Raw genomic sequence first — 22599 nt, forward strand, 5'->3', positions numbered from 1 at the left:
TCGTGCAGAGTTGTGAGTGATTGGAATGCCTTGCCTGAGAGTGTGGTGTCTGCAAGGAGTTTGAATGTGTTTAAGACACGGTATGATGAGATGTGTGTGAGATAAAAGGACCTCCTAGATGAGTCTTTGACTCCATGAGGTCTTGTTTAATAATAATAATAATAATAATAAAACAATAGACATTAAAAATCCCCATCTATCCATCTTTAAAGAAGAAATACTTTTCAACATTTATCATGAAAGTGATTGTTTTCCGATGCTTTTTATTTTCACATCGAATTCTGGGTCATAACGCTTGAAGAAGCACAAAATATAGCCTCTCTTGATCAACTGCTAAACCTTGCCTTCTTGGAGTATGATCTGTTGTCACAAAACAGGCTATGCCAACTAAGTATTGCTGGTTATATGCATAACATCTTAGTTGGAGGAAAGGTGAACCATATGTTATAGTTTTCCTATTAGAGAAATTGAGAGGAATGCAGTTCCAGAGGCTTTAAGGTAGCAATCCTAACACTAAATTACCTATCACCAAACTACTAACCTGACTTGGGAAATTTACCTTACTTTTCCCCAGGATTTGAAGGGGATAAATTAACTGTGGAAAGGGTACAGAGGCAGATAACAATGACAGTTTCAGGACTGTACAATGTTAGTTATGAGGATCGGCTGAGGGAATGTGGACTGCAGAGTTTGGTGGATAGAAGAAGGAGAGGTGATATGATTGAGACTTTTAAACTGTTGAGAGGTGGTTACAGGGTTGACACTGGGGTAGTTCTTTCACTTTGTTGAACAGCAGGAAGGAGTGATGACAAGGGGCCATCCCTGGAAGTTACGAAAGGGAACTGTGTGCAAGAGGGTGAGGAGTGGTTTCTTTGCATGGAGGGTGGTTGAACTGTGGAATGCATTGCTTGATAGTGCTGAGAGCGAGAACAGTCAATGAGTTTAAGGAGTGGTATGATAGACCTTGTGTTTCCTAGGAAGGACCTCCCACGATGAGTCTTTTGACTCCTTGGAGGCCTAAATAATAATAATAATAATAATAATAAAGAGGAACAGCGTGACAAACTCTTTGAAAAATGCCCTGCAATGAAAATGCAAAATAGAATTGAAACAACAAAATATAATAAATACTTCAACCTGACATATCGTATTAAAAAAAAAATAGAATTAGATATAATATTAAATATAGAGGGTTTAAAATTGAAGTAATAACAGAAACAAAAAAGAAATTGAAAGGAACCATACAAACTGATACCTTTTGATATAATATATCAATATATCTAAATGCTTTCCAAGAGTCAGAAGGTTAAATAAGGTAGGTGGGAAATAGAAGAATGAAAAGATTAAGCATGTGATACAGAGAAAAAAGGTATTATGGAGACAGCATAAGAGGAGTAGTAATAATTAATTCCATGAGAATTACAAAGAACAGGCAAGGAGGGTGACTTGGCTGGTAAGGGTAGCAAAAGTGAAGTATGAGCAGCAGTTAGCTAATGAAGCCAAAAAGAATCCTAGGGAGTTCTTTTGATATGTAGCCATAAAAAAAAGAAGGATTATGGAAGGATGGCACTGATTGGAGAAAATGGTATAAGAACAACTGTTGCAGAGGGTATAGTTGAGATACTTAATGAGCAGTTCATAAAGGTCTTTCATTCTTATGACTGTGACATCACGGATAGTTTGAGAGCAGTTGATAATGAGGAGGAGAGACTGACTGTACGTGAGCAAGAGGTATATGGGGAATTCAGCAAACTTGATGTTAATAAGGTCATGGGACATGATAATATATCACCACATATTTTGAAAGAATGTGCCAGGGAGTTGGCATCTGACTTGATATATTTGTTTAATATGAGTCTTGCAAGTGGGTAGAGATCCAAAGGAGTGAAAGGAGGGCAATATTCTGCCACTTCATAAGGGAGGATAGAACTCAGGCATCAAATTATAGGCCTATCTGTGTGTCAGATGTTTTGGTTCAAGTGTTGAAGAGGCTGGTGAGAACCAGGATCCAGAATTGGTATTATCTTTGATGGATAGCATGGATTTATTAAAGGGAGATCATGCTTTAGTAATTTACTTACTTATTACAAAAGGTATCCTTGTATCCTTCCGATGATGACCTCGATACAGGGATCGAAACATCAAGTTTTATTTTCTTACTAATTAATAAAATAATCTGTTCAACACGTGTGTTTTTGTGTCCATAAATTTATAAATATGAATGCTGATCACCGTGTAACCTTAAAAGAAAGAATTATTACAAAAGGTGATGGCTTCATTGGACAGAGGAGAGGGATACACAGTAGTATATTTTTCAAAAGCTTTTGACAGATTATCACATGATAAGTTGGTAGTCAAACTAGAATGGATGGGATCGGATATTAGATTAGTGCATTGGATCAGGGACTGGCAATCTGATAGGTATCAGCAAGCTGTGTATGGGGGAGCAATATTTCAGAAGAGGAAAGTCGCTGCTGGTGCACCTCAGGGGTCTGTTTTGGGGCCATTACTGTTTAACCTGTATGTTAATGATATTGGTGAGGATTTGGATGGAGATATTCAGTTGTTTGCTGATGCAAAGTTGGGACAATTTATGAAGAGTAGAGCAGATGTTGTGGCCTTACAAGAAAAATTGAATAGATTGAATGAATGGACATGTGAGTGGGGATGCAGTTCGATATTGCAAAATGTAATGTTTTAAAATTTGGGAAACAAAGATGAGATGCAGAATTTATGCTTGGTGGGGATATTGTTGGAGGTGGAGGAAATAAGAGATCTTGGGGTGATGACAGATAAGGATCTAAAATTTAGAGGACACATTGCCAAAATTGTGAGGACAACACAACAAATTCTAGGAATGATGCAGAGGATGCTGACTTGTAGAAGTGAGGAGATTCATGTTCCAATTGTATAAGGCTCTGATTAGGCCACACATGGACTACTGTGCACAAATTCGGTCACCTGGTTTTAAAAAGGATGAAGAGGTGTTGGAAGGGGTCCAGAGTTAACTAAGGTAGTTTCTGATCTCTGGAATGTCAAATATGAGGAAAGGTTGAGAAGATGCAATCTATAGAGGGAAGGGGTGATATGATAGAGACCTACAAGTTAGTAAGGGGTTGTTATAGGATCAATGTTGAAGAGGTTTAACAGAAAAATGGTGGGAGATCCGGGGAGACAAAAGGCCATCCGAGTGTGAAAAAGGGACAACTGAGAAGCAAGTTTTTTGCATGCAGAGTTGTAAAAGATTGGAATGCCTTGCCTGAGAGAGTGGTGTCTGCTGAGAATTTGAGTGTGTTTAAAGCACAATATGGTGATCTGTATGTATGACAAAAGGATTAATGAGCCTCTGACTCCATGGGGTCTTAGGGTATAATAATAATAACATGACTTCACTGGGGTTTCATATAATATATAATGATACAACTGAATATCATATTGAAAAGAAAAGTGTGCAAGAAAGTTTAAAAATGAATCAATGTTAATAGCTTTTAGAGTTGAACTGTACACTCAAATACATAAATATTATTCAGGAAAAAATTAAAGATTTTGAAAACAAGAACCAAACTTTGGAGATTCAGTGACAGACCCTGAAGAAAACTGACTGATTCATCCATAAAAAAATCATATTCTCGGTTTAATCCATTATCCAAGTGTAAGGAAAAACAAAGTTTGCACATGCAGTATCTTCATGGCTGGGCTACTTGTATATAGAAGCTTATTATTATTATTACATCCTCCATGGAGTAGGCAGACTCATCGTGGGAGGTTCAATCAACTGACAACATATTTATCTTATAGAATCTTAAAATCCTTAACACTCCTTGCATTAATAATGAATTCCATTCACTGACAATTCTCCATGTAAAGTCTACTCCTCGTACCCCTCTTCACATCAGTTATATCCAGATATATCCAGATTTTAGTTTCAATTTGTCTTCCAGTTGTTAAGCTGCATGAGACTGGTGAAAAACAGAAAAGGATAGCCTTTGGCTATATGATGATATAAAAGAGCTGAGGCTTTTTTTTTCCTATCTCTCATAGTATCCATCTTTCTTTTCTTTCTCTTAATACTATCAGGCTGTCTTGCATCCCTATACTAACTATTCTAGGCCTATGATGAACATTTTCACCTAAAAAAAAATTGAAACTGATCTGGGAATTGTTCCTTCCCATAATGTTTTGAATTATAGGATATTGGAGCAATTTATGTGAAGTCAACAGCTTCTAAATACAAGTAACCTAGATATGAAGATACTTCACATAACCTTTGTTTGCTTTCACTTTCATCATCACGAACCATGAGCTAACTGCCCGTTGGCATCTGATGCCTCCTTCACTATCTTCTTCCAGCTTTCTTTGTCCAGTGCACAGCGTTGCAGTTTCTATACACCCATTCCACACCAGCCCTTTATGTCGTCTATCCATTTTCTGTATGCTTTACCTCTTCTATTTGCACCATCCATAATACCAAACACGAATGTCTTTATCTTTTGGTCCTCATTCATTCTGCAGATGTGGCCAAATAATTGCAGCTTCTGTTTTATAATCTTCTGCATTAGATTCTTCTTCTTTGGTTGTATCTTCCAATAGAGCTTTTCATTTGTAATTTTCTGTACCCATCCTATTCTTAGAATCTTCCTGTAACAAGTTCTTTCAAATGCCAAAAAAAAATTTTGGCATTTGAAAGAACTTTTTCTTGATTCCTTATTTATCACCCACGTTTCAGATCCATACAGTACACCACTAAAGATGCATGTTTCCAGCACTCTTAGTTTTGTTTGCAGGCTGATCACTTTACTTTTCCAGATGTTATCCATGGCCTTCATATTTGTTCTTCCCTTTAATGACATAAAATCATATGTCATTTTACTTCCCAAATATGTGAATTGTTCTGCATTTTCTGTATCAATTCCATCCACTTGTATCTTTTGTTTCATGTTCTTCTCACCAAATGCCATTGTTTTTTCAAAGTTCATAACAAGTTTAAATCTCTTTCCTTCCTCATTTAACAGTTTCAACATTACATAAGATCACATAAAAATTGGGTTTAATAGGTCGAAGATTTTGATACAAACAATTAGCCTACTAGTTTGTACTACTATTAAACCCAATCTTTATGTGACCTTATGTATAGTGGTCGGAAAAAAAAAACATTCATCAGTTTTAATTTTTTTTTTTTTTTTGTAGTTCTCTTTCATCTTCAGTAATAACGATGTCTGCATGGTTAGCCTAGTGGCTATGAACTTTGCAACCATATGCCTGGGGAAGGAGTGTCCTAGGTTCGATTCCCATCGGAGACGTGAGGAGCTTAAGGATCTTCCTCAGCCATAGCCAAGTTAGCCGGTCTTGGGCGTGGATGGCAGGGTTTTCCCCTCAGTTTATCTGGGGTTTTTCATCCCACAAGCAGGCAAACTGGCCCTGTGAACACAAACGGATACAGTCAGGAATACTTAAGACAATCCCTCCAGCCATAGGTCTGAATTGTCAGCTATGCCGGTCCTGAGTCCGGATAAAAATAGGGGGATTGAGGTAGTGCCATACCTCCCCATAAAAGGGGCTCACGGCCATTGAATCACCATACAAAATGAAATGAATGAATGAATAATAACAATGTCATCTGCAAATCTCAGATTGTTAATTCTCATCCCATATACTGATATTCCTTTTGCATCTTCCTTCATTTTATCCATTGCTCTTTCTAAATGTGCAATGAAATTGCTTGGTGATATTGGGTCCCCCTGTCTAGCACCTCTGCTTGTTCTAAACTATTTCCCCAACTCATCACCTGTTCTAACTGCTGCAACTGCATTTTATACACATCTTTTAATATAACTATTAGTTTTCTATCAATTCCATAGGATCTAGCACTACTAGTGTCACTTTCTCATCAATATTGTCAAATGCCTTCTGAAAATTAACGAAGCAAGTATATATATTTTTTGTTTTTTATCCTAGATTTCTCTGCTGTTAACTGCATTGTCAGAATCTGTTGATTTGTACTTCTATCTTTCCTAAATCCTGCTCGCTCATCTGCAATGTATGCTTCCAATTGTGTTCTCAATCTTTCTGTCAGTATCATCATGATTACCTTACCAAGGTGACTTGTCAAAGTAACTGTTCTATAATTTTTACATTCTAGCTTATTTTCTTTCTTGTATAATGTCACTAATATTGATTTCACCCACTTGCATTTCCCCTTCTTTCCATACCATATTATATAGTTGGTGCATTTCTGTAACCATACTTTTGCCACCATATTTAATCATTTCTCCAGTGATGTTATCATTACCAGGATTCATTATGTTTTAGCCGTCTTATTGCTTTTTCTACATCTCCTCTTAAAATGTCCATATTATACTCATTACCTGGTGGTGATATCTGCTTCAATTCTTCAATCAGTTTCCCAATGCTATCTAAATCTAGTTTTTCTTCATATAACTCACTATAGTATCTTGTCCACTGCTGTACAATTTTATCTTTATTCATCAATACTTTCCCTTTTTCATAATAAATTTAGTTTAATCCTTTATCCAAGTGTAAGCAAACAAAGTTTGGCCTTCAGGAGTGATGAGAGCTTGGTCCACCTTTGCTCGGAGTTGCACCACCTTACCTCAGTCCTGACGATATTTTCAGGTGCAAACTTTGTTTGCTTACACTTGGATAAAGGATGAAACTAAATTTATTATAGTCTAACCAATTGCCTTTTTCATCTTGTGGTCTGTTTTGGTTGTCAATTTCTATTTATAGTTCTAATCATTTTGTACACTCCCTAGTTTTATGCTCTCCATAGTGCTGTTCTATATTGTTGCATTGGGCTTCTAACCATTTCATCTTATCCATTCTGACTGCTTTTTTCATCTCATTACACTTTCTTCTATATTGTTGCTCTTCTATTTGTTCGATGTATCCCTTCTTATCTTCAACATTCTCTTCTCCTGTGCTAACTTCAGTGTTTCTTGTCTAATTTACTTCTTCTTGATCTTCTCTTCTTCTTGTACTATTTCTTCAACTGAATCTTCTATTGCCTTCATTACTCCTTTCACTCTTAGATTCAAATTTTTTTCTTTGTCCAGATTTTTAAGTTTCTCTTCTAACACTGTTCTGTACCTTCTTCCTATTCCTGCTTCACTTATTCTTGCTGTGTCTCGTCATTTCTGATGATGGGGTTTATATTTTCCTTTTAGTTTCAACTTGACGTTTGCAATCACTAAACTATGATCCGAGTCTACATCCACTCCTTGAAAAGTTCAACGCTGCTGAACAAATGTTATTCATCTTCTTTTAATTGTAATCATATCGATCATGTTCTTAGTAAAGAACATGATCAATACACTTTGGTAAAGAATTAAACTAAAATAAAATTTATTGAGAGAGATAATTTGCATTAAGTGAAAATGTAGGAATGTGTAGGAATAGTGGAATGAGGAGTTAGCTGGAAAAGAGATCAATGCAGCTTGGGGGATTTTCAAAAACTACTTAGTAGATGCAATGTCTAAATGTATTCCAAGGGTGAGAAGGTTAAATAAGGTAGGTGCGAGATGGATGAATAAAGAGATTAAGCATGCGATACAGAGAAAAAGGGCATTGTGGAGGCAGCATAAGAGAAGTGGAAGTAACCAATTTCATGAGATCTACAAAGACAAGGCAAGGAGGATGACTTGGTTGGTGAGAGTAGCTAAAGAGAGGTATGAACAGCAGTTAGCTAATGAAGCCAAAAATAATCCTAGGGACTTCTTTCGATATGTAGCCAGCAAAAGAAAGAATGATTATGGAAGGATGACATTGATTGGAGAAAATGGTATAAAGACAGCTGTTGCAGAATGTGTGGTACTTAATCAGCAGTTCATAAAGATCTTTGAATCTTGTGAATGTGACTTCATGGAGAGATTGAGAGCAGTTGATGATGGGGAGGAGAGACTGACTGTAAGTGATAAGTTTTAAAAGAGGTAAACCGTGAGTAGACATATCGGTACACAATAAATAACGGAAAAAAACTCACGTAGAAAGATTATTTATTAGTATAATTTTCGCCTGTGTGTCACAGGCATCTTCAGTACATTAAGCTCAAAATTAAACGCTAACTGACAATTCCAAAAAGCGCCACCTAAGTAGCTGGTGTAAGATAACTAAAAAGGTGAATAACTTTCCTTAAAAAAAAAATTAATACAATAAAAAGTTAGGAAAGGTTAGCTGATTTGTAAAGTACTATCTCCCATAAAGGGGATAGACGTAAGCCGTCGAATCTGTTTAAGTTAGGAGAATGAAGTAGAGTTTCACATGTTTCTTTATAAAGGCGTTCCATGAGAAACTGACTTTTCCTCTTCAACTAGAAGAACTGATACTTATATAAAAAATACTTTGGATTTCAAAAATAAAATTTCAGATCTTCATTTGGACATTTCTGATATCATGATCAGTTTAGATGTTGTTTCTTTATTTACAAATGTGCCTCTTTCGGAAAGTATTGAATTACTACAACAGGAATTTCCTTCAGACATTGTAAACGTATTTGATTTTGTAATAAATTCTGGTTATTTTTCCTTTAAAAATAAGTTGTATCAGCAAATTGAAGGAACAGCAATGGGTAATCCTCTTTCTCCTGCTATCTCCAATTTCTTTATGGAACATTTTGAACAACGTATCTTTGACAATATTTCTCCCAGACCTACGCATTGGTTCAGATATGTCGATGACATTTTTGCTGTATGGAATGGCTCTTCTGATGAACTTCAACAATTTCTCACTAAGTTAAACGCATTTCATCCTAGGATCAAGTTTACCCTAGAAATAGAATCAAATAAGCAGTTAGCCTTTTTAGATCTTCTAATTCTTCGCCAACCAGATGGTAACCTACATTTCTCAGTTTATAGAAAGAAGACTCATACAGGCCATTATATCCATGCGGAATCTCATCACCATCCCAGTCAAAAGGCAACAATTATTAAAACACTGGTTCATCGGGCCCACTCCTTTTGTTCTACAGACGATCTTTTACAGAAAGAACTACAATACATAACTTCTTCCTTTCTATCTAATGGTTATAAGAATTGCTTCATTGAAAGAACTTTGAGTAGTTTTAATATGTCTTCCTCTTCAAACACAGAGGAAATAACGCGCATTACTATCCCTTATGTACAAGGCATCAGTGAATGTATAGCAAAAGTTTTAAAACCACTGAATATTTTTTTTGCCTTTCGACCGTTTAGAAAAATCTCCACCTTTCTCACTTCTCCTAAGGACAAGCTTCCACATCTTAATCATCCAGGTGTCTACCAGATTCCGTGCTCTTGTGGATTATCTTATTTCGGACAAACAGGAAGATCTGCCTCTATTCGGCTAGAAGAACACCAATCTTATATTGAATACTTTAAACCTGAAAAGTCTGGACTTTCTGAACATGCCATCTTCACTAGACACAGAGTTCGCTGGAGAAAGACAAGAGTTCTTCACAAAAGTCAGTTTCTCATGGAACACCTTTATAAAGAAACATGTGAAACTCTACTTCATTCTCCTAACTTAAACAGATCCGATGGCTTACGTCTGTCCCCTTTATGGGAGATAATACTTTACAAATCAGCTAACCTTTCCTAACTTTTTATTGTATTAATTTTGTTTTTTTTTTTAGGAAAGTTATTGACCTTTTTAGTTATCTTACACCAGGTACTTAGGTGGTGCTTTTTGGAATTGTCAGTTAGTGTTTAATTTTGAGCTTAATGTACTGATGATGCCTGAGACACGCAGGCAAAAATTATACTAATAAATAATCTTTCTACGTGAGTTTTTTCCGTTATTTATTGTGTACTGACTGTAAGTGAGCAAGAGGTATTTGGGGAGTTGAGTAAACTAGATGTAAATAAGGCTGTGGGACTTGATAATATATCACTGCCTATTCTGAAGGAATGTGCCAGAGAGTTAACACCTGCCTTGACATATTTTTTTAATACAAGTCTTGCACTTGGTCAAGTACCTAAAGAGTGGAAGGAGGGCAGATTGTGCCACTTCGTAAAGGAGGTGATCGAACTCAAGCATCAAACTATAGGCCTATCTCTGTGTCAGGTGTTGTGGTTAAGTTGTTGGAGAAGCTTGTGAGAACTAGGATCCAGAGTTGGGTTGACAACAATGGTATAATCTTTGATGGATAGCATGGATTTGCTAAATGGAGGTCATGGTTTAGTAATCTACTTACTTATTACAATAAAGTGACTGCTTCCTTGGACAGAGGAGAAGGATACACAGTAATATACTTGGATTTCGCAAAGGCTTTTGATAGAGTACCTCATGACAAGTTGATAGTCAAACTAGAGCAGATGGGGTTGGATATTAGATTAGTGCATTGGATTGGAGAGTGGCTATCTGATAGGTGTCAACAAGTTGTGTATGGGGGTGCGATATCCAGGAAAAGAAAAGTCACTAGTGGAGTGGTTCAGGGGTCTGTTTTAGGGCCATTACTATTTAACTTGTATATTAATGATATTGGCGAAGATTTGGATGGAGATATTCAGTTGTTTGCAGATGATGCAAAGTTGGGACGAACCATAAAGAGTAGTGAAGATGTTGTGGCCTTGCAAGAAGACTTGAATAAATTGAGTGATTGGGCAAGCAAATGGGGATGTGAGTTCAATGGTGCAAAATGTATGGTTTTAAAATTTGGAAAACAAAGAATGGGATGCAGAATTTATGCTTGGTGAGAATATATTGTTGGAGGTAGAGGAAATAAGAGATCTGGGGGGTGATAGTGGATAAGGATCTAAAATTTAGGGGACACATCGCCAAAATTGTGAAGACAACACAAAGACTTCTGGGAATGATGCGGAGGACACTGATGTGTAGAAGAAGGGAGATTCTTGTTCCATTGTATAAGGCTTCGATTAGGCCACACATGGACTATTGTGCCCAGATTTGGTCACCAGGTTTTCAGAAGGATGCAGAGATGGTAGAAAGGGTCCAAAGGCGACTGACTAAGGTAGTTTCGGACCCCTGGAATATCGAGTATGAGGAAAGATTGAGAAGATGTAATTTGCAGAGTCTGGTGGAGAGGAGGAAGAGGGGAGATATGATAGAGACCTACAAGTTGGTAAGGGGTTGTTATAAGATCAATGGTGGTGGAGAAGTTCTACAGAGAATAGTGGGAGATCAGGGGAGAACCAGAGGTCATCCCTGGAAACTGTATAAAGAGGGTGTGAGTAGGGGAGTGAAAGGCAGGTTTTTTTCGTGCAGGGTTGTGAGTGATTGGAATGCCTTGCCTGAGAGTGTCATGTCGGCAAGGAGTTTGAGTGTGTTTAAGACACGGTATGAAGAGATGTGTGTGTGATAAAAGGACCTCCCAGATGAGTCTTTGATTCCATGAGGTCTTGAGAAATAATAATAATAATAAAAATAATTTGGTTTGTAAGCAAGTGAAAAAAAAACAAACTTTCAACTATCTTTGATCCAGTGTATCACCTTTGATAAGGTGACACCTTAGTGAAATAATATTTGGTTTACAGATCAAGTATTCATAAAATTTATTAACTCTACCAACTAGTTTCGCCACATTTTAACTGTTGCATCTTCAGGGCATTGACATATAGGCTTAAAACAATCTCACAATTATGAGTAACTGTAAAACTGACAAGAATAATTACAAATAAAATAGCATCGAAAGTGAGTGAAACACGTATCGTGTGTACAAGGTTAGCTAGTTGTTGCTAAGGAACTTCCTGTAGTTTGTGTTAAAGTTCATTTCTTGTATTTTTAGAGATCTAATTTGGGTTTTCCATATCTCTGGTAGTATAAAACCTTGATTTCTGTTAAGGTTAACAGTAGAATGTGCAACTGTGGCTGCTTCTTTGAAAATTCTTGAATGGTAGTTTTCTTCTATGTAAGGGGAAACAGCTTTTGTTCCACTCGATGACATGGTTAGTTGTAGAGAAATGAGACGATAGACCAGAAATGTCCTGTCCGTTGTTTTTTACGTAGCCAATGTGCTCCTTTTGCCTGATTTCTAGGCTTCTTGAAGTCTGTCTGATGTAACTTGAGCCACATGAGCATGGAATATTATAAACACTAGCATATTTATAGAAAGAATGGTTATCTTTTGGAGATCTAAGTAGATTAAGAATAGTTTCTATTGGTTTGAATGTTACTCTTATTTTGTGTGGTTTGAGGAGGCTCGTGAGTTTGTTGGAGATGCCACATACATACGGAATTGCAATAGTTTTTATATATTGAATATCTTCTTGTTCTCTTTGTGGTGGTTCAGAGAAAAGGATCCCCTGCAACAAGTTTTGACTCCATGGAGATACCTGTATAATTATAATAATAACATACTGTATCTCTGTATTAATCCTCTGTGTAGTTGTTTAATATTTTTTTTCTACTTTCATGTTAATATTATTATTACTACCTCACTAAAATTATAAGTCATATTTGGAAATATTTCAGTATTTTATTTCTGATATTTAATTACCAAAAGCACCTCCATAGCACAATTGGAAGAATGATGGTACACTGTGCCCTTTGATTGGAAAAAAGTCTAATTTCAATTCTCGTCACTACAAGAGGAATCTTGATATGGGCTTTTTCACTAGAAGTCAAGTTAGTTGATCTCATGCAGAGGTAGCAGAGCTTTTTCTCCTGGAAACTCCAGTTTTTCACCCCATGTACATGCACAGACGAATCAACCATGCGAACACATGCAATTTACAGACAAAAAATACTTGTGGAGGTAGTGGGCAGTAGATGACACGATAGTGGCATTTTGTGTAGTTGGTGGATTAAGTAGTAGCGACAGAGAGTTTAGAGTAGAGTGCCCTCTCTTTAATGTGACATAACCCTTATGTGACACCTACATAAGTCCTTGTAGGCGTCACATCATAATAATAATAATAATAATAAATCTCACTTAATTAGCTAGATATATTGAATAATAATATTATGAACTGTAACATTTATTACAAATCATTTCACAACAATTTAAAACTAAACAAGCCTATAAATGATTTTCTTAATCATGAAAGCACACTATAGAATTATGAAAAGTACAGGATATGCATCAGAAAGCAATAAGGATAGATAAGAAACTTACTTCTTCAGAGGTACTGGACTTTCTGTATGTGTATGTCCCCCATTTCTTGCCTCAGGCACTGTGCATGTGACCATCATATAAGCTGTAACAGAAATTAAATTTCTATAATTAAAGCATAGTAATAAAGTTTATCAAAACGGTTTTGTATTCTTATCAGATAAGAATCTCATCTGATCTCATTCCCCTTAATGTGGTCAATGGCCTCTCATGACCAAGTAACTTGGCATCTATGTTTATAAAAATATTAATATAATTAATGTTTAGGGCAGTTAACTTTCTTTTTTATATCATTCCCACAACAAGAGGTTGCTGAACCTATAATACACCACTACTGCAAGTGAGAAAGAGGTTCAAAAGAAAAAAAAACTTAACTTTTGTTGAAACAACTAGAGATTGTAGTCATTAGAGCATGAAACGTTTTTTTGGACGATTGTTCCAAAGAACCAATATCTGTAAGAAAGCAGCTGGAGTAAGTCTCTGAGAGACGGGGTCAGCCATTTACCACACTGCCCTCTTCTGAACAGCAATAATTGTAGGTATTAGTGAAACTTGGCTGTCAGCAGAAGATGTGGTCACTGGAATTGAATGTGATGGGTACAGTATTTTCAGGGAGGATAGAGAAGATAGAACAGGGGGAGGAGTACTGTTGATGAAAGCTGATGTGTGCAGCCAAAGAAAGTAGTATATCAAGATAATAGACATGTGAATGAGAGTTCATTTGAGGCAGTCTGGTGCGAAATAGTGACCAATGCATGTAGCGAAAAGGAAATGGAGTTCATACATCTTCTACGAGATAATTACTTGAAACAGCACATAACTGAAGGGACACGTGATGTGAGAGTGTTGGACCTGGTTATTGGTTCAGAGGTTATATGTATAAGTAAGGTGTCCTCGTTACCTCCAATTGGTGAAAGCGATCATGTGGCATTGACTTGGGAGGTTGCAAAATCTGTGGATTTTTCTGTTAAGAAGGGGTATATACAGAACTACAGGTTAGGCAATTATAACAAGTTTGGAGTGAGCTTGCAGCCATCCCATGGCAGAACATATTGCAGGGGAAAGATGTTAGCAGTGCATGGGATAAAATCAGCAGGTATCCGAGGAAAGCAATATCAGATTGTGTCCCCGTGGTCAGGAAGTCAAACAAGGCAGTCATTAGATGGTTGAGCAGTAGTATCAAGCTTGATCTGCAAAAAAAGAAAATATCATGGAGAATTTACAAGGAGAAAGGCGATCTGTACACCCATGAGCAGTACAAGGCTCAAGCTAGGAAGGTTACCAGCATAGTAAGAAAAGCTAAATCAGATTATGAGAGGACTTTAGCCAAAGAGATCAAGGGTAATCCTAAAGAGTTCTTCCGTTATGTGGCATGTAAAAGGAAGAATGACTTCAGAAGGATAACTTTAGTGGGTGCTGATGGTATTGAGGTGACAAAATCCGATGTAATAGTTGAGTTACTGAGTGATCACTTTTCAAAAGTCTATCACCCAAGTGAGGATATCTCTATACCTGTAGCAATAACTAATGTGAGAATTGAAGCTAAGAAATCAGAGGTATTTAATATATTGCAAAATTTAAATGCAAACACTGCTGTAGGCTTAGATGGAATATCAGCTCGGGTGTTGCGTGAATGTGCAAATGAATTGTCAACCCCTCTTACTTGGATATTTAATTTAAGTTTGAACTCTGGTATGGTCCCTAGGGAGTGGAAGTTAGGCAAAGTGGTTCCTTTGCATAAGGGTGGCTCTAAAACTGCGGTAGTTAATTACAGACCCATCACCATCTCAGGAGTAGTGGTAAAAGTATTGGAAAAGTTGGTTAAAGACAAAATTCAAGAATGAATGGATCAGGATATGATACGCTATAGAGGCCAACATGGTTTTGTTAAAGGTAGATCCTGCCTTAGCAATCTATTAACTTTTCTTAATAGAATGATATCTGAGTTGGACAAAGGAACTGGCTACACAGTGGTACTTCTGGATTTTGCCAAGGCTTTTGACAGGAACACTGTTATGCAAATTGGAGCAGATGAGAATGGATACTAAATTGGTGATATGGATAGGAGAATGGCTCAGGGAGAGATACCAGAAGGTGGTGTATGGAGGAGCTGAGTCCAGGATGAGGCAGGTGACCAGTGGTGTGCCTCAGGGCTCTGTGCTTGGGCCATTGTTGTTTAATTTGTATATAAATGATATAGGAAATGGCTTACAGGGAGATATTCAGTTGTTTGCTGATGATACAAAGTTGGGTAGCGCAATAAAAATTCAAGCTGATGTTGAAAGTTTGCAGGATGATTTAAATAAGCTGGTAGAATGGGCAAAAGATAATGGATGTCAGTTCAATGTGGAAAAGTGTAAAGTCATGCATTTTGGGATTAAAAGATTACTAGCTGTGTACTACATTGATGGAACAGTACTCCAAGAGATTGATGAGGCTAGGGACTTAGGGGTGTTGGTAGATAGGGAGATGAAGTTCAGAGGACACATTGCTAAGGTGTCCAAGATTGCACATAGGATTACTTGGTTGTTGAGGAACACACTGACATCCAGAGATAAAGAGGTTATTATTCCCCTTTATAAAGCGTTGATACTTCCACATTTGGATTACTGTGCTCAGGTCTGGTCACCTGGATTCCTTGGAGATGAGGAGGCTGTGGAGAGGGTTCAGAGAAATGACCAAGTTGGTAAGTGATGTAAAAAATGCTCCCTACATTGATAGATTGAGAGCTTGTGGATTGCAGAGGTTGGTCGATAGCAGAGAAGAGGGGATATCATAGAAACATTTAACAGGGTACCCCATGGATATTCAGCTGTGTGATAGTGATGGTAGAACAAGAGGTCATCCCTGGAAATTAAAGAAGAATGTGGTTAACAAGGGTGTCAGAACAAGATTTTTTTCCTGGAGGGTGGTGAATGAGTGGAATTCATTGCCTGACGTAGTTGTGAGCTCTTTGTCTGTAAATGAATTCAAGAAGAGATATGACAGATATTGTTTTGCTAGTTTGGGTCTCCCGTGATGAGTCTACTGACTCCATGGAGATACCCGTAATAATAATAAGAAGAAGAACTGTTCTCATGTCAATTGCCAGAGCAGTATTTTAAGGTTGGACTAGACTTGAGATTTTTATAAGTTTGCCATCTGTACAGATGAGAAGTAACGTCCTGAATGAGTAGAAGAGGATTCCAAGTTTTTTGGAGGTTGACAAATCTATGAATATGCTATGAAAGGCTGAAGGTGCTAGTCAACCCAAAACGAGAATCTGAAGAAAGGTTTTGTGATCTGTTTTAAATCTAGGTATTACCAAAAGAGATGGTAAAACCTTTCTCCATAACTTGCTACATATATAGACAAATAGAGAAAGAAACTGGAGGTTGTAGTCTGGGAAAAATGGTGTGTAATAATTCCATCTACCTCTGTTCCAAAGAAAATAGAGGTAGATGGAATCCAGACGACGAGAAGTGGTTTGGAAAGTTCAAAGCTAACCTGTGAGTAGCTGGTTATGTCTTTAAAGTTTAGAGGAAAGTAAAAGAATGATGGTAGCCACTTTCACATGAAAGTGATTGCAGTGTGTCTCTGCAAGATAGGTCACCTTTAAGCAGAATTTTCATTTACAGGTAGCAGCAAGTGTTTTTAGAAAGATTTTTGATGTGCCGTACCACAAATGTAAGAACAGCAATCTAAGACTGGGTGAATTGTGGATTTATATTCATAATAGTGCTTCATGGTATAAACAACACCAGAAGATGAGATAACTAATTAATTTATTGAGTTATTAATACAGACCATAATTCTTAATTAGTGATATTTTTTAAACTAAAATATGGGATTATACCCTACATGCAATTATTAGGAGAGAGACCTTACAGGATCACGTTCAAAGAGTTGCTATCCACCAAAGATGCTTGTTGGCAGTATGAATACTTCCATACACATGTATATAGTGACTTGTTTATATAATGATATAATTAATAAATTTATAGCTTAAAGAAACAAAGAAATTTTTCTTTGCAATTATTGGAGAAAAAAATTACAGAGAAATGCAAATCATTTACAGCAACTACAGTATAAATAAACCCATAAAATATTAGTGAATAATAAGATACTTTGTACAAGTGCTTAAATGATTATGCAATACGTTCTTAAATTAATATCCAGTTTCACCATAAGGAACTTATACAATATTGAAATCAAAATGTCAGTATAAAAATATCTGATGATCTCTTTTATGTACCTTAAAAATCTTCTCCCAGAAACTCAGGTTTTTCATCCTGCATACAAACAAATCGGCCTTCAGAACACATGTAATTTAAGACAAAAAAATACTGTTGTTGTTGATGATGATGGGCAGTAGATAGCATTGATGGTAGTAGTGTCGTAGTAGGAGAATTAAGTAGTAGTGGAAAGGGTGAGATGTATTTAGTGAAGTAGAGTAGAGTGCCCTCCCATGATGAGTCCTTGGACTCCCTGGAGGTATCATGTAATAATAATAATATCAAGATTTCTACATCCACCAAAACCTCTACATCACCCCATGAAAAAAACCAGGCATCTATGAGATTAATCGTGCTTGTGACATTTGTTATGTAGGCCAGACAGGAAGATCGGGAGAGATTCACATGTCTGAACATGTAAAAGACATGGAAAAAAGAAGAGAGCATAAATCAGGCCTGACATTCCACACAACCACTTCTGGCCATCAAGTACTTTGACAACAAACAAAAATGTCATATATTGATCATAACTGTTTTATGAGAAAATTTAAAGAAGCCTCATAAATGTTTAGGATCCCTACACAATGCAATAAAAATCAAGACTTAATTTTACATTAAGAAAGGCATTCATAAAAAATGTAACTGCGACGAACCTAGGATATAACGTGTAATTCCACAGAACGTGATAGCAACAACTAGCAATGTTCCAACATGCATACAGTAACAAATTTACCATATGTATTCTGGTTTATCATAATTGGGGTTATGCACTCTGGTAAGAGATGTTCACCGAGCATTCACCACACCATCTATCTGCTTGGTAAAGGGTGTAACATGATTTATCACACTCTGTATTTTTATATTTAACAGTTCTAAAGTTATCAAAAACATCTAATATGTGAAATTAATTGTTAATAAAACCATTCATTTGCAAACTTGCTTTGGGTGCAGTTTGGGTAGAAATAAAGATGGTTTGATGTTTTAAAGAAAGCAAGTCAGAAATAACACCTACTTCAGTTCTAGCAAAACTGTATGAGAAGCTCTCATAGTCAGTCGTCTGCAAGTAGGTGTCATATAATGATATAATTATATAATGATATAATTAATAAATTTATAGCTTAAAGAAACAAAGAAATTTTTCTTTGCAATTATTGAAGAAAAAAATTACAGAGAAATGCAAATCATTTACAGCAACTACAGTATAAATAAACCCATAAAATAAACCCACCTACTTCAGCAGAACTGTATGAGAGACGCTTATATAGAGAGAGTCGGCTGCAAGTAGATGTCAGAAAAACATCCACTTCAGACTCAGCAAAACTCTCTGAGCGAACCTTATAAAGAGTTGTCTGCTTTCGCATTCCTTCCACTCCAAACTTGAATACCAAAAGAGAGATTGGCCATATCAAAACAGCATTTCTTTTCAGCATTCTACGCCTGCTGCAACCATGTTGTGTTGTTTTGATCAAAGTCTGGGAGCCAGACACAGAGGTGATACCTCTGGGTCTGGCTCCAATTGATGAGACCTCAATAAAGGCAAAACCTGTCTGGGTAGTGACACTTCCCATAATGCATAGCATTATACATGTCCATAAGGATATATGCTTTACATTATGGGATACTAAGGCAAGTGATGTGAAGTCATTAACTTCTTTATACGAGTTACCCCAGTCCTGAAAATAGTCCAGGTGCAAACTTTGTTTGCTTACACTGGGATAAAGGATTAAACCAAGAATATAATTTCTTGGCATCTTTAATTCATAGTATAATCAAGTGGAAAAAACTTGTAGTTGAAAGTTTTTTCCACTTTAGGATCTTTAATCCAGAGTATTTTAATAATAAGGTGTGACACCTTTTGGCTACTCTTATATGGAAATATGACTATTGCATTACTTCAACCTTTGTATCACCTCTGGGTCTGGCTCCCACTGATGAGAACTCAATAAAGGTTGAAACTGGCCTGAGTAGTGACCCTTCCCATAATGCATAGCATTATACATGTCTGTAAGGATATGTGCTTTGCATTATGGGATACTAAGGCAAGTGATGTGAAGTCATAGCTTCTTTATATGAGTTATTCAGTCCTGAAAATAGTTCAGGTGCAACTTTGTTTGCTTACACTTGGATAAAGAATAAAACCAAGAATATGATTTCTTGGCATCTTTAATTTATAACATAAAAAGTCTGTCTCAATAGTAGCAACTATTACATTATATAGAACCCCAAATGATACATTGTGCAATACAATGAAATATCTAATGCTAAACCAATGAAAATGACCATTTAACTACTAAAAACTATATTTATGTAAGTTGATGTGGTTTCTATGAACATGACTACACAGCTTGGAAAGAAGTCAATGGATACCAAGGTATGAGGAACAAACAGCCATGGCAGCCACCTTAATAAGATGTAGAATCTTCTTTCACTGTGATGACTGCAGAATCCTATGGGACATACTTTCCACAAGCGTACAATAGCAATTAATGGGAATTTTGGAATATTCTTCCTGTAGGCATGTAATGAGGTCCAGACTATTGTGGGGCAGATGTCCCTGGACCTCACCCAATGCTCCAGTTCATCCCACAGATGTTCATTAGGATTGAGATCAGGGTTCTTTGGAGGCCAGTCAAGTGTGGTAAAGTTCATGTCCATAACCGTGCAGTTACAGCAGCAGTCTTATGACACAGTGCTTTGTCTTACTGAAAGAGGTAATGGTTAGTTCTGTAGAAACATCACAAAAAGTAGGAAGCATTATCCATACTGTTCAGAAACCGGTCTGGGTAGTGACCCTTCCGTATTCGTAGCACCACAGAGGTCTAAGGGTAAACCAGGACAAAAACGATCATACCATCACATCGCCACTGCTGAATTTCATAATTGGGGTTATGCACTCTGGTAAGAGATATTCACTGAGCATTCACCACATCCATCTGTCTGCTTGGTAGAGGGTGTAACATGATTTATCACTCCATAATGCAGCTTTTAAAGTTTCAACGTCCCATTGTACATGCTCTTTGCACCACTAAAGGCAATACTGCATGCTGGGTTAGGTAATGTGCGGCATTGCAGTCCTACTATGGAAATTCATGTTGCAAGCCTTGGTCTGAATGTTTTTGTGCAGATTCGTGTTCCATTAGATACCTGAAACTCTGAATTCAATGTGTCAGCCAATGAATGGCGGTTTTTATGCATTATTCTTCATAGCACCTACAGTTACGTTCAGTGAGTGTGGTAGGTCGTCCACTTAAAGTAACACTTGCAGTTGACTCCCTGCACTTCTATCTTAGTATGGTATTTACTGATGATTGATCTGGGATGGCTCAGTTTGTCAACAATTTGCCAAACAGATAGGTCTGCAACATGGCATTAACATTACAATGCCTCTTTCAGACTCCATTAGTTCTCTTCTTGTAACAGTTTCACCTGGATAGATTTGCACTGACTTGGACAATGCACGTCATATTTCTCCAATTTATACTGTCTACAAACCCGTGTCTCATTACATGGCATGATGCATCTTGTTCATGGGGTTGTCCATTGACTTCTTTTCAAGCAGTATATGTATATACAGCATAATATGTCTGTGTGGGAAAGATCTTCAAAAAACCAGCAAACTGAAAATTTCTGAAGTTGAAATTCAGAAAATTAAAACATACTTTTAAAAAAATACGTCTGTGTGGGAAAGATCTTCAAGAACCAACAAAATGAAAATTTCTGAAGTTGAAATTCATAAAATTAAAATATACTTTAAAAAAATATTTAATCAAGAGTAATAAAACGTGTTATAAAATATGAAATTTGACTTGGTTAGGATGTGCTAAAAAATTATACATGAAAACAACCATTATGCAATTAAATGTTACTTTCTGTATTTTACTGGATTTCAAGACAGCATCTTTAAAGTACAAATTACAAATGTGGTAAGACGTAAGATACTCAGTTAGACTTGCTGAAGCAATTCAATTTGTAACTGAAAAGAACAAATATCCTATAAAGTTGCCCTGTACAGGCCAGATAAAACACAAAATTAATTCAGAGATGTCAAGTATGGAAGACAGATCATAAGATAAATTAATATAGCCATACTGAATGAGGTAGGAGGAACATCTCAGGGGCTCACATTGGTGAGTACGGGCATGGCAAACCCGAGATACCCAAGCTAGACCTGATCTTACTTCATACAATATTATTATTATTATTATTATTCAGGCCTCCATGGAGTCAAAAGACTCATCGTCGGAGGTCCTTCCTAAGAAACACAAAGTCTATCAAGACTCATCAAAGGGAGGTCCCCTCCACCCAAAGAAACACAAAGTCTATCATACCACCCCTTAAACTCACTGACCGTTCTTGCTCTCACCACTCCATCAGGCAGTGCATTCCATGGTTCAATCACCCTCCATACAAAGAATTCACTCCTCACCCTCTTGCTCACAGATTCCTTTCATAACTTCCAGGGATGGCCTCTTGTCATCACTCCTTCCCGCTATTCAATCAAGCGAAAGAACTCCTCAGTGTCAACCCTGTAACCACCTCTCAACAGTTTAAAAGTCTCAATCATATCACCTCTCCTTCTATCCACCAAACTCTGCAGTCCACATTCCCTCAGCCGATCTTCATAACTATCATTGTACAGTCCTGAAACCATCTTTGTTATCTGCCTTTGTACCCTTTCCACAGTTAATTTATCCCCTTCAAATCCTGGGGACCAAATCTGAGAACAATAATCCAAGTGTGGTCTGATCAGGGTCTTATACAACGTAATGATAACTGTTTTATCTCTGCAGGTCAGTGTCCTTCTCGTTATTGCAGCAATCCTCTGTGTTCCTTCACCTCATTTGCAATATGTCCCCTAAATTTCAGGTTTCTATCAATCATCAACCCCAGATCTATTGTCTCCCCTACTTCCTCCAGTATAACTTCTCCCATAGAGTATGCAGCATTCCATCGATGTGTCCCAAACCTCAACACCTTAAATTTTGCTGCATTAAACTGACCCCAGTTTGTTCTCTTGAACCTCTTGTTCTCTCTATTACATGTTGCCTAAGGCATTTGTCCCTCAAGAATTCTAGAAATTCCATTCCCTTATTGCTACATCTTCCTCTCCCCAGTTTATACTACTGTAGTTAAAATCTCCCATAACAATCATTCTTCCTGCACTTGCCAAACTCAACTGTCTAAACATTTCCTGGTCCCCACCCTCTGTGCTCCTGGGACTGTAGCAACACCCCAATAAATATCCTGTCTTTCCCACCTCTACCTCACACCATATGCTTTCAAAATCATTAGTGCCACTTCCTTCCAAAGTCTCCACTCTTA

The 22599-nt window shown here is 37.0% G+C and overlaps 1 protein-coding gene across 1 annotated transcript in view; it reads right to left on the reverse strand.

Annotated features, from left to right (window-relative positions):
- The window catches only part of LOC150109299 (protein turtle-like), a 486901-nt gene that overhangs the window by 20328 nt on the left and 443974 nt on the right, over nt 1–22599 (reverse strand). Inside the window, exon 17 of the mRNA XM_090402074.1 lies at nt 13067–13148. Coding sequence (XP_090258200.1) covers nt 13067–13148 — 82 coding nt within the window. The remainder of the gene's footprint in view (nt 1–13066; nt 13149–22599) is intronic.

The sequence above is a fragment of the Typopeltis vanoorti genome, chromosome 2 (genome assembly GCF_054136105.1).
Source record: "Typopeltis vanoorti isolate ZY-2024b chromosome 2, IOZ_Tvanoo_1.0, whole genome shotgun sequence".
Classification (NCBI taxonomy): Eukaryota; Metazoa; Arthropoda; class Arachnida; order Uropygi; family Thelyphonidae; genus Typopeltis; species Typopeltis vanoorti.